General features: G+C 36.0%; 1 protein-coding gene across 1 annotated transcript in view; it reads right to left on the minus strand.

Annotated features, from left to right (window-relative positions):
- Map3k15 (mitogen-activated protein kinase kinase kinase 15) overlaps positions 1-12,937 on the minus strand; it is a 121,839-nt gene that overhangs the window by 37,836 nt on the left and 71,066 nt on the right. Inside the window, exons 10-12 of the mRNA XM_085684891.2 lie at positions 9,179-9,329; positions 7,462-7,569; positions 3,449-3,498 (exon numbers count right to left, since the gene is read on the minus strand). Of these exons, the coding sequence (XP_085541017.1) occupies positions 3,449-3,498; positions 7,462-7,569; positions 9,179-9,329 (309 nt within the window). The remainder of the gene's footprint in view (positions 1-3,448; positions 3,499-7,461; positions 7,570-9,178; positions 9,330-12,937) is intronic.

Genomic DNA, 12,937 nt, shown 5'->3' on the forward strand with positions numbered 1-12,937 from the left:
TATTTCATTGTATTTTAATAAATACAGCTTGCCTGAAGATCAGAGAATAAAACAGCCGCCTGGTCAGCCTTACAGACCAGGCAGTGGTGACACACACCTTTAATCCCAGTAGCCACATTAGTTTGCCATAGAATCCAGGTGGTAGTGGTGCATGCCTTTAATCCCAGCCCTAGAGAGGAATATAAGACAGGAGGAGACAACTCTCAGTCTCCTTCTGAGGATTCCTGGAGGCAGGATCGCCATTTCTGACTGAGATAGAGGTAACAGCCAGTGGCTGGCTGTTTTGCTTTTCTGACCTTCAGGTTGAACCCCAATATCTGTCTCTGGGTTTTTATTAATCGTGCTACAGACAACTATATTGCAAATGTATTTATCAATTGATTTTAACATGTATCAAGAGATTCCTCTATATTCAGGGCAAAGAAAACATGCATAACAGAAAAGGTTAGAGAATATTATCTCTGTCTTCTAGGAGTTTATAATCTTACAGAAACAGAAAGATAAGGGTATTCATGAAATAATTACAGCCTCAAAATACACTTAGAAAGTATCAGGACACAGTATTCATGGTCACGCAACATAAACTTGAGAAAATCCTTCAAATGTATTCCAGTCTACTTCCACCTGATGTCTGGACCTGACTTACAGAGCTTCAAACAAGCAATATTCAGTTTGCTTATACAAAGCCAGTAAATGAAAGTCATCACACTCTTATCTACTCATAGATTCTGCTGTTAGAAAGTTCACTCACATTGGGTCAATGTGATATGATCCTCATTCTGCCAGGTGGCACTACAGAGAAATCTGGTCAGTTTACCATCTATACAATTAGCTCTTTAAACAAATGAAGCCACTTTATCTGGCCCCTTGTTTGTCATTTCTTTTGGTCCAGAACCTATTTTTTTGTCTCTTTAGAGACAAGGTATTGCTGTACAGCTCAGGGTGGTGCTGATCTTGCTATGTAGCCTCAGCTGTACTCCCAACTCATGATTCTCTTGCTTTAGCCTCCCAATAAATCAAATATTTCTTAAACTATTCTTAATGCTGTAGTTGACACAAAAAGATGCATTAAAACAGAACAGCTCAGGGTGATTCAAAACAAATTAAATCTAGGTTATAAATGAGCCAGTATAATCTATAAAAAATAACTACCATAGGATTCAAAGCATGCCTGTAATGTGATGATAGTCCTGAAGTCTGAGCCACAGCCCTATGTAAATTCCTGTTGAATTGGCAGCTAGAGGTATCTCCTTGAAGAGATATAAATAGAAGGCCACAATAACTCTTTGTACAACATTGTTTCACATAAGATAGTCTTGAAAATGCCTTTTGCACTATCTTGTGGTTTCTAGGCAGTATTATCCAAGTACACCATTATTTCATTTAGTCACAAATGTATTCAGGACAGGATTACGCTGGGTATGAAGGTAACTAGGGATTCATTCAGTGGCTTCTGAGTTAAGTCTTACTTAGAGAAAGAACAGAAAACTCCAGTCTAACCTCCTGATTTGATTAAAACAGAAAAAGCAGAAACATACAGAGGCCAAGTGATTTTACAATGTCACATTTCAAAGAGAGAACCCATATCTATTTCATAGCCACTCTCACCTTTGGACATTGTAGTGAAAGGAGCTGCGGGCTTCGTTCCCACCTCGATCCCGGCTAGCTTTACACCCAAAATAATTACACGGAAACTGTATTCTTTCAAACACTGCCTGGCCCGTTAGTTTCAGCCTCTTATTGGCTAACTCTCACATCTTGATTAACCAATTTCTAATAATCTGTGTAGCACCACAAGGTGGTGGCTTACCGGGAAGGATCTTAACCTGAGTCCATCTTGGAGAGGAGAGCTATAGCGTCTAACTCACTTCCCTTCTTCCCAGCATTCTGTTCTGTCTTCCATGCCTACCTATGTTCTGACCTATCAGGCCAAGCAGTTTTCTTTATTAATTAACCAATGAAACAACAGATAGATAGAAGACCCACCTATATCATTTTCCCTTTTTCTGTTTAAACAAAAAAGAAAGGCTTTAACTTTAACATAGTAAAATTACATATAACAAAGCAGTTATAAAGCAAGAATTACAGTTATAATATTTATATCTAGTTTATCTTTTATCATAACTAAGTAAAACTATATCTATTCTTCAACTCCATCAAAGACTCCAGAAGGATATAATACTATGTAAGTAAACAAGAAATAAGCAACTTCCAAACTCTAGAAATGACAGAGACATCTTGCTGACTGGACAGTCACCCAAAGTTCCTCTGTACCGTTGGGGCATCCATCTTCAGCCTTCAGGCCCATAATATCCAGCAGACATTTCCACGAAGCAGGAAATTTCAATGGCAGTTTAGTCACTATCTGTTGTGTCCTGCAGAATGTCTTGCATACTCTTTTATGAATCAGGAACCCCAAAAGACCATCTCACCTTTAGGCAAGTTCAGCAGTCCTCTCTCTGCGGGTTCTCTGTGTCCAGTTTATACAACAGTCCAGGCAAGAGCAGTTTTTTGCCCAAGTGGCTATCAAACTCCATAAGGAGCCTCTTTGATGCCCATCTTTCTCTTGAAGTAGATTGGTGCTGCCAGGAGCAGACATGTCTCATTGTCATGAACAACCCTAAGTTATTAAAACATTAAATGCCATATTCTGTAGTCTTTGAAAGATATGAAGAATGCCTATCTAACTGAAATATATCTCTATATATCTAGAAAATCTAACTAACATGACTACAAGCTTGACTATTATTGATGATTATTCATTAACAATCTATATTTTCTAATTATACATTACATTTTAAAATGAACGACACAGTCACAATACCTTAATCAAGATCAAAAATACATATACATATAACAAAATTGACCTTAAAATCCATACCAATGTAAATTATTCATATCTATATCATAGGATATCCTGGCACATTGATTAGGGCAGCTAAGGTATGTTAACCTGGCTTGGGGTAAGCCATGAAAGCTTGTCATTCCTGATCCCAAAAGCAAGTTGCATACTTGTTGGAATATATCATCTGTGTCCCTATTAACGGTCCCCCTGCCTCCAGAGCTCTGTCCAAGAAGCACTACTCAAGTACTAGATGCCAAGTAACTCCTACCTTGAGCCCTTGGGTGATGATGGTGACAGCACTTGAACGTTTTGGCTCTAAAAGGATATTCTTTGTTCAGTCACAAGATAGAACTACTCTTTAAAGTTTGCTAGCCAATCATTTCTTCTACTGGATTAGAAAAGTTACCATATTATAAGTCAAGAGGCCCTTCCCAGCATCACACTATGAACTTCATATAGGACAACAATAAAGAAAATAGTCTGTTAGGATCTGTTAAAAACAAAAATTAAGAATCATATCTTATAAGTGGAACCATCAAAGCACATTAAACACCACCATTATTTGTATTTAAAGAGAAAGCATATTTTCTCTCATGTTCTTACCTTATTCCCTTAATAGAAGAGGGTGTAAAATTCCACTCATGGATTTGTTTCTGCAAGTATCAAAGACAGAAGTTAATAGTTTAATTTTTCTCAATAAAGTATCATTTCTGGTTTCATTCTATGGTCACTTATTTTTTTTCTAGTTTATTTTCAACAGTGATTAGGGGTTTGAGCCATATACTTCCATAATTTGGAACACATAAAACATTTTCTAAGATATGAAAATTTATGACTCTGATCCAGTTTAGAGTAAACAATGTAAATTTGAGATGCATAATTTGAGATAGATACACTGCCCACAGAAAAACATACATTGAGTAGTCTTTCATCTTCTGTCAACACAGTAGGCAAACTCTGAAATAGCCTTAGGACAGCCCATCTCAGTTGAGTGGCTTATAAAAATATTTAGAGAAGTAAGACTGACAAAACTCATTTATCTTCATTTCACTTTCCCCTGGACACAAAGCTAACCCAAATTTCATTCTTTCTTGCCGTTAGGTGAGGCTATATGACAGAGTCCTTACCAATGAGGTATGGGAAGCCCATACAAACCTCTATGAAATCTGAGCATAGGGGCACAAGTCAAATCCCAGCACTAAGCAGGCAAAAGATTGCCACAGATTCAAGACTGGCCTGGTCTACATAGTAAATTGCAAGCCATCTAGAGCTAAAGGGTGAGACCCTATTTTCAAAATGTAAATGAAAAAGCATTTTTCCCTATAAAAAGCCTAACTCCTTCTTACAAAACAAACAAAAAATACCCCCAAACTCCTACAGCAATCTTCTACCTTCCTTTTCTCCAGCTGCAAGATGGTATGAGGTCTTCTTTTATTAGCCTGGATATGGCATGAGGCATACACAAAATTTTATCATGTTAAAATATTGAAATCGAGGGTTGTTTTTTTAACAGCATGGTAATAAAACTAACATGTTCCACTAAATACTAAGTTCAACTTTCAAAACAACTGTCCCTTTCCTCTACTACCATTCTATGGTCTTTAACTTTGCATAAAGTTAGGCTATAAAGGAAATGTCTAAAATACAGTTTCAGACTACACCACCAACATATAATTGTAGAAAATAATTTTATATAGAAAAATTCACTTGATTTCCTATGGTTTTTGGAAATTGGTCTTTGGGATTAAATAAACCACAGAAACAATCAAACTCCACAGCTCATCCTGAACTCCAAGAAATGTTCAGCATTTCTCAGCATATTACTACCTCATATTTCCAATAAGTTTGAATTCTTAATAAACCAGGAATTTCATTGCATTTTGCAGTGATATTACATGAAGTTGTGTACATGTATATGTGTTCTCTTCCAATCATCCACACATATGCCATGAGGAAAAATATAACTGTGAAGAAAAAATGTCATCTCACTCTAGGCAACTCACTCTTGCTTTTCAAAAGCCGCAGATTTTCAAAATTGTAATGACGGCAAATGTAGAATGTGTCTCTCAGAAAAACAAAACTTCTACCTTTGTCATTATTTCCTCTGACAAGTGTAAGAAAGTAACAAAACATTTTGTCAAGGAAAACTTTCCATTTTTTACTAAGAAAAAGCTATTTACAATTAGTGAGATATATACACCAAAGGACATTTCACTTAAGAGTCAGTAACCATCCCAGGATTTCGAATGGTAAAATTCCATAACATCAAAACCATTTGCTTTAATAGCATTAGGTTTTTCTACAAGCATCTGTCAAAATATGAGGTATTTCACATTTATATCAATGAAATTACAAATCTACAGATCTGAACTTTGAAGTTTCTGCCACAGTGATAGTAATAGCCATGGTACAAAGAAAGTAAGCAGATTTAGTGATTGGAACAGGAATTTCCATCTTGAGGACATGGAGGTGGCTTGCAGAAGTCTGCCTAAAGGGAACTAAAGGTTTACTGGTATTCTACTCCTTGACGTATGCTGACTTCTGAAGTGCTTTCTTTTCACCTTGTAAATTCATCACAGCATACATTTATGATTTGAACATGTTTTCATGTATATATAATAAAGATTCACTTTCCCCAGTCTGCAATATTGAGGCACAGAAATGTTTCAGATTTTGCAATATATTCATAGATTTTAATAGTTGAGCACCTCTGATCTAAATAATATCTGAAATCTGAAATGCTCCAAAATCCAAAGCTCTGTGACTAGTAACAGTAGAATTTCAGATTTTGGAGTATTTCAAACTTTAAGATTAGGGGGGTGCTACCTGCACTTCAATTACAAGATTTTAGAAAAACAAAGATGAGGCAAAATATGTGCACTCTTCAAATGAGAAATATGTATATATGTACAAGCGATATATTATATATATTACTTATATATGTATGAGCACATATATAGAACTTCTCTTTTGCACTCATGTTATTTAATATACACTATGCAGGATAAATACAAGCACATCATGGCAGCTCATCCTCATTAATGATTGTTAACTGTATTTTCAACAAGAACATTACTCCAGAGTTAAACATTAGACAAGATTGCTGGGCTTTGCTTGAGATTTGACTATATTTGCTAAGGCATTTCTAATTTGAGTTTGAGCCTCTTTACTTTACAATGTTGTGTTTTATTTGTGAAAATAATTTTTGTTTTTACCTGATAACGTAATCATTCTCATTTTTGCTAACAGGGAGAAAAATAATCTTCCTTTGCTTAGCTAATGGTAGAAGTCCCCCTATACTCCATGGAAACACACGTACAGCAAATAAACCTATCTAATGTGCTTGTCAAAGGCGCTGTGCTTCATTAGTGCAGAATTTATGGAAGAAAAAACCTAATGAACTACTTTATATAAACAGACGGAGATACTTCTATTACCATAAACCCAGCTCAGCATTCTGTAATCTTTATAATGGACAATTATAATTGTTAGTATGAATATAAGCTTGCAGAAGTTTGATAGTAGCTATCAAAGTTCTAAACACACATACTCTTGAGTCAAGCAGGCTCATTTGTAAGATCATTGACAAGGTGAAAAATGGAAGAATCTTACTAGGTATCAATGCGAAAGGTAAAATAAAGTAGGTTCATCTAGACCAAAAAATATGCTATACAATAAGAAAGCTTAAGAAATATGACATTTTAAAAATCCGGTGTGTGTGTGTGTGTTTTGTGAAAAACTGTCCATGATGTATAGAAATCTTTAAAAACAAATTTCAAAAGCAAAAAACATGTTAGGTCAAAGTTAAAGCACTTGTTAAACAAACTAGATGACCTAAATTTGATCCTCAAAGCCCAAAGAAGGAGAGAACCACATCTTGAAAGTTGTCTTTGACATACATGTGCACATACATGAACACATACAAATAAATAAATACACACAAATAAAACTTAAAAAAATTAAATGTATTTTGTATTGCCACATAATAATGTAAAATGTCTGTGTGTGTAAAGTAGGGAATATATGAGCATAATATATGCACATACAGTGAGTTTGGAGCAAGGATACAGGGATATCCACCAAATCACTACAGATGGGGGTGGAAATTAGGACAAGAGTTGAGAAATATGAAGGAACTTTATATATTCTGTATTTACTTCCCTAAAGACTGTTTTTTGTTGTTGTTGTTTTTGGAGACAGAGTTTCTCTGTGTTACCAGTCCTGGTTGGCCTAGAACTAGCTCTGTAGACCAGACTGGCCTCGAACTCATTGAGACCCACCTGCTTCTGCTTCCTGAGTGTTGGGATTAAAGGACTGTGCCACTACCACCTGGCCCTTGTAACTAACTTATATCTATCTTTTGGAAAAAAACCCAAACTGTACTTGTTTTATATTGATTATACATAAACACATATTATACACACATGTCCTCCATGCCCACATACAAAAAAAGCTCTCTCTTCTTTCATCTGTAATTAGTTTCACAGTCTCATAATTTAGAGGTTCAGCATGGGTTCTTATTATTTCTAATACTACCACATGAACTGTCCTATTTGAAAATCATATTGTTGATGAAATCATATTAAAGAAAGGGCCATGCATGATTTTCCCCTTACCATTTCTGTGGGTGAGACATGCCATAAAGAAACCGTTCTTTCCTCAGCTTCATTGTTGATAGAAACATAAGAAGGCTGGTAGACTTTGGTTGGCTCTATTACCAGAACCTAAAATAAGAGCACAGATTTTTACAAAACACAGCAATCTATAACAGGTGTCCCTGCCCAGTGAGGGAAGTAGAAAAATTTGAACTCAACAAATATAAAGGAGCAACTATGCCAAGCATGACTCTAGGAACCAGGTCTGTAGCATGGCACATAAATCTCTGACTGTATGAGGGCTCTGTTCCAAACACAGCACCCAGAACAATGAATACACAAGGCTATCCAATCCATTGCCACACAACACTCCAAAAAGAGTATTGTCAGAAGCGGGGAAGTTGGGCCTCATCATATAGGGAAGACAAAAAGGCCTTCTTGAGAAGGTGACAAAATAAAGAAGGAAGTTACTGTTTTTGAGAGAAATAAGGAAGTAGACAGGGTGACCAGCAAGTACCAAGTATGTACATATGCAGGAAAATGAAAAGTGAGTGGCATTTCCAAGAAATATTAGTTAATTGATTAAGCATATTGGAGAGCAGAAAGGAAGAAAGGGAAGGGAGAGAAAGAGCACATAGAGATGTAGGTGGAGGGAGAGGGTGAGAAAACGAGTCTCCCAAACAGAGCAACAACACGTTTAGTATGAGAAACCTAAGTAAAGATTCCACAAGTGTCTGCTTTCTTTACTGATATGTACCTATCCAGTTTGAAACATTGTAAATTAAAACAAGATTTTAAAATGTATTACCTAAACACAAAATAATTATAATCATTCCCAATAACTGCATTTTGAGCTAATGCATTTTGAGTTAATGAAATTCCTATTAAAATCACCGATATCCACAAAGTATCAAGGCATAAATATAAAATACAATTATTGAAATTCAATTTCTAGACTATTTAGAAATCTTACTTACAAAATTTATGAGATGCCCATAAAACTGCAACAAAAACTAAATGAAATGCTAGAAGCAATTCTGCCTTTTCAACAAACTTCTAAATATTAATTAGTAGCACTGGAGGCAAGCCAAAGTTTAGAAAAAGACAGCTTTAAATTCCATGTATAACATTTTTTTAGAACAAGATCTTTTCATTTTTCTTACTATTTTTGAACTTTGAACCAGATAATTTAATTTCTCTCTCCCTCCCTCTCTCTCTCTCTCTCTCTCTCTCTCTCTCTCTGTATGTGTGTGTGTGTGTGTGTGTGTGTGTGTGTGTGTGTGTGTATGTGTAGGAGGTGCTATTCTACTTATTGGAAGACATTTAGCAGACTCCCTAGTCCTTATACCTTAATGTCAGTGGTATCACCTCTTACACATAGTTATAACAGCCCAATATGTGTCCTAATTCTGCCAAATGTCCCTTCAGTGAAACAAAATTACATTCAATTGAGAGTCACTATTTGAGAGACATTGGCACCTTTTCCCCAGAGATTAACTTATCATTTGCTGATTCCACAGACGACTATTATCCAAATATTATAAATTGCAGTTCTCTTCCTTTTTGGAGTTTTTTAATAATTATTTAGTATGAATCTCTAGTCTCTTTTGTCTATCTTAAAAGATTGGGACTAGCAGTATTGCTCAGTGGTAGAATATTTGCCTAGTATGTTCCAGTTCCTAGGTTTGATCTCACCAAAGGAACAAACAACCCTCCCGCCCCATTTAGCATATCTTACTGGAAATCTGAGTCCATTAGTAACTTCATTTGTTGCTTCAAAAATTATATCTAACCAGAAGTTAAGCAGTTCCTGCCTGGGTGAATGTTCTGTAATGGGTTTCTTGAAGCGCTGAATTAACAGCAAGTTCTGAACTAATGACCGCAGGTACCTGAGGGAGAAAAAAAAAAAAAACAAAACACAAACCTCATAAATTAGATTCCTAAAGAAACTGAAAGCAATTCTAATCCCTTTAAAAGAAGCCTCCCCAAACAAAGCCTTATGTACTTCAATTCGCGTTTGTCACTAGCTCTTCATAAAGTCACTGAGCAACCACATAACTAGTCAGAAGAAATGCAAAGAACAAGCGAAATTAGTCCAACAAAATTCTAAAAGACAGCTCTTTACTAACACCAACACCCCCATTTTAGTACATACTATCCATCGTTTCTTGGCTTTGTGGCTAAGACCCAACATCAGTATGGCATCTAATTGTAGTGAAAAGCATGGGATAACTGTTTTAGAAAACAAAAGCAATTAGTTCAACAGAAAATGCAATTACAAAATGCCAATATGTCAAATCCATTTTTTTTTAAAAAAATTAAGTAACCTTTTTGTTTTAAGGTATTTTTAGAAATAGTATACTGAAACCTGTAAATCCTTGATTCAGTATGCTCTACTGACAATATCTTGCAAATCTACAGTATAGTATCACAATCAAAATCATAGTAAGTGTTAAAATCAAATACTGCCATTGATACAGTCAAGGTAGAGCTCATGTCCATTGCTATAAGCCACTGCATTTCATGGTGTTGTCCTATAGCATTAACTACTTCCTCCCTGTACCTGTACTCTCCCTCAATTCCAGAAACTCCTTATCTAAACCTGTTGTCTTTACTTAAAAAAATATAATCATCTGATCGGGTAGACTTTCATGTCAGAACACCTTGATTCTGCCCAATTTGCTTTTGTCAATCAAACTGTGTATTTGAAAATATAGTTGTTAGGCAATGGTGGTTACAACCTCTCTGGTACTAAATATGGACAGTTAATATGAAAGCATCATTGTATTATTTGGTTCTTTGGGATAAAGTATGGAGTAATCTAGAAAAGTAGACCAGTTAAGACTCTAGCTTGTTTGTCTGGGTGCTTACCAGGCCTTAACCATTCAAAATTGACACATTCCACATCTATGTCTGGTTCTAGTCTAGATACTAATACTGTTCCAAGCTCTGAATATCTTGTCTGCTAAGAATGTGTTTTCCAGGGGCCTTAGGCCATTAGTTAGTCTGCACTAACAATATGGTAGAAGCCTTGGTCCATGTACCATATCAGTTTGACCTCTGGAGAAGCTGAAGATTGATATTAAGAGCAGATACATGAACACTTTATACCTACATAATTAACTCTAATTAAAAAGCTGCAAAGATGCACATCAAGGCTTACTGAACTTTCCTGACTGATAACATTTCACACCCAATGTCACATATCAGTGATGGGAGAATTATGCACCATGCATACTATTCCACTGAGAGATGGGAATTGGGAGCGTGTATATAATCTCCTCTAGACACATTCCATTGTAACAAGCCATAACAGTGAGTATAATAACATTTCTGAGTTCTTTAAGTCCTTCCAGTAAATCCTAATCATCAGTCTGGCTTTTGGGTACTGGGCACTGTCAGTCAACTCAGGTACTGATGTAAAGGCATTAGATCCAATTCTGGGGTTTCCTCTCTCTGGAGTCTATCTGGTCCAGTCACAGCAATGTACTTTAAGATTAGGATGCTGTGCACAGCAGCCATTCTAAGAGTGTCAGGGATCCAATACAGATTCACTCTTTCAGTCTAAAAGAACCTCGAAAATGTCAATATGGTCTGAAAAACAAATGGTAGCTTGCTTCTTCTGAGGAGAATAGGGAAAAGTGGGTATGACTGAAGAAATTCCTATCCCAAGAATCCAACTGGTCTACTAAACTGCAAAGTAAGAGCTAGCAGGCAAACATGGGCCATTTAAAGTATTTTTTTTAAAAAAACATGCAAATGTAAGGTGAGCACTAGTCAGAGAATTCAAAATCTGAGATGTTTCAAAACCCCAACATTTGAGTGTTGTTTCTGCACTTCTGTGCTTATTACAGCATGGTTCACAGTGGCAGAACCATACAATCAGCCTAGGTGTCCATCAACAGGGAAAACATGGCATACATAAATAATTGAGTGCTATTTGGGTATGAAGAATGAAATTTTAACATTTGAAGGAAAATAGATAGAACTAAAGATCATCAGGTTAAGCAAAATAATCAAGGCCATGGAGGAAAAATATGGGGAAATGTAGTCTTAATTTTCAAAAAGACTTGAAAGTAGAGGGGTACTGTTTTGTAAAAGGAAGAAGACCAGAGAGAAAGCGAGGAGATGGGAGAAGGTAATGGGGCTGAGTACAGTCAATAAGTACATGATCATTCTTACAGAAGAATTGAACAATGAAATCCATCATTTTGCACAATTTTAATGTTTAGGATTTGAAACAGTTTAATTTTGAGTTAGGGATGCTCAACTAGTAAAGTATATAGAAATATTTTTTTAAAAAAATAAAGAAAAGCCAAACTCCCAAATCTCAAATGCTTAGAATTCTAAGTATTTCTAATAAAGAATATTCAACCTGAAATAAATTCATATTTTTGAAAACTCAGATGACATGAACAAGAGAAAACATAATATTAAAACTTTTGTCAAGTCACCTAAGGTAAGCACCATCAATACTTAAGAAAACATTCCTCTTTATCATTTATGCATTATGTAAATACCTACTAAGCATTTATTATGAGACTATAGCCATCAATAAGATAACCACAATTCTAATGGAGTTTCATCATTCCTCTTTATCATTTATGCATTATGTAAATACCTACTAAGCATTTATTATGAGACTATAGCCATCAATAAGATAACCACAATTCTAATGGAGTTTCATATATCTATGGCGAAGTCTGATACTGTCCATGCCTTTTCTGTGAGTAGCATACCAAGAACACATTTGTAATTAAAATGAGAGTCTGTAGAAAAGTGGTTCTCAGATTATGGTCCCCAGATTAACAGTATGAATATTTTATAGTTTGAAATGCAAATTCTTAAGCTCTACTATAGATCTACTTTTTTTTTTCAAGACAGCATTTCTCCGTAGCTTTGGAGCCTGTCCTGGAACTAGCTCTTGTAGACCAGGTTGGTCTCGAACTTACAGAGATCCACCTGCCTTTGCCTCCCAAGTGCTGGGATTAAAGGTGTGTGCCACCACCGTCCGGCCACTAAAGATCTACTTAATGAGACACTGGAGTTTGGGCAACACAATTTATGTTTTCATCAATACAAATGATTACAATGAACAGTAAAGATTGGGAACCATTAATGCAGAAAATACAACCTGTACCTGCTCTTTCTCTTTCTCTGATAAACCCTGAACATACTTCATGTCTTCTAAGTAACCTCTGCACAGTTAGATGGCTGACTCATGGGTTAATCTACAGCTGTTGCTGTGTCACCATTTTATTAACCAGTCTTTATTATTAGTCTTTTCGGCCCAATTTTTTATTGGAGATGATCATTACAGCCAAAAAAAACTGGCTTTAAAACTCATCAGGGTGCCACAGGAAGGAGCTGGAGTGAGAGCTTGTTACATGTATGAAGCTACCCTGAGAGACAAAAAAGGACCTATGTAACAAGGTCACTGGGGTATCCCATCCCTACCACAGAGCTAGGGAATAGACCAGAGCCCTCTCTGGGGGGA

Source organism: Myodes glareolus, chromosome X (assembly GCF_982192425.1).
Source record: "Myodes glareolus chromosome X, mMyoGla1.1, whole genome shotgun sequence".
Classification (NCBI taxonomy): domain Eukaryota; kingdom Metazoa; phylum Chordata; class Mammalia; order Rodentia; family Cricetidae; genus Myodes; species Myodes glareolus.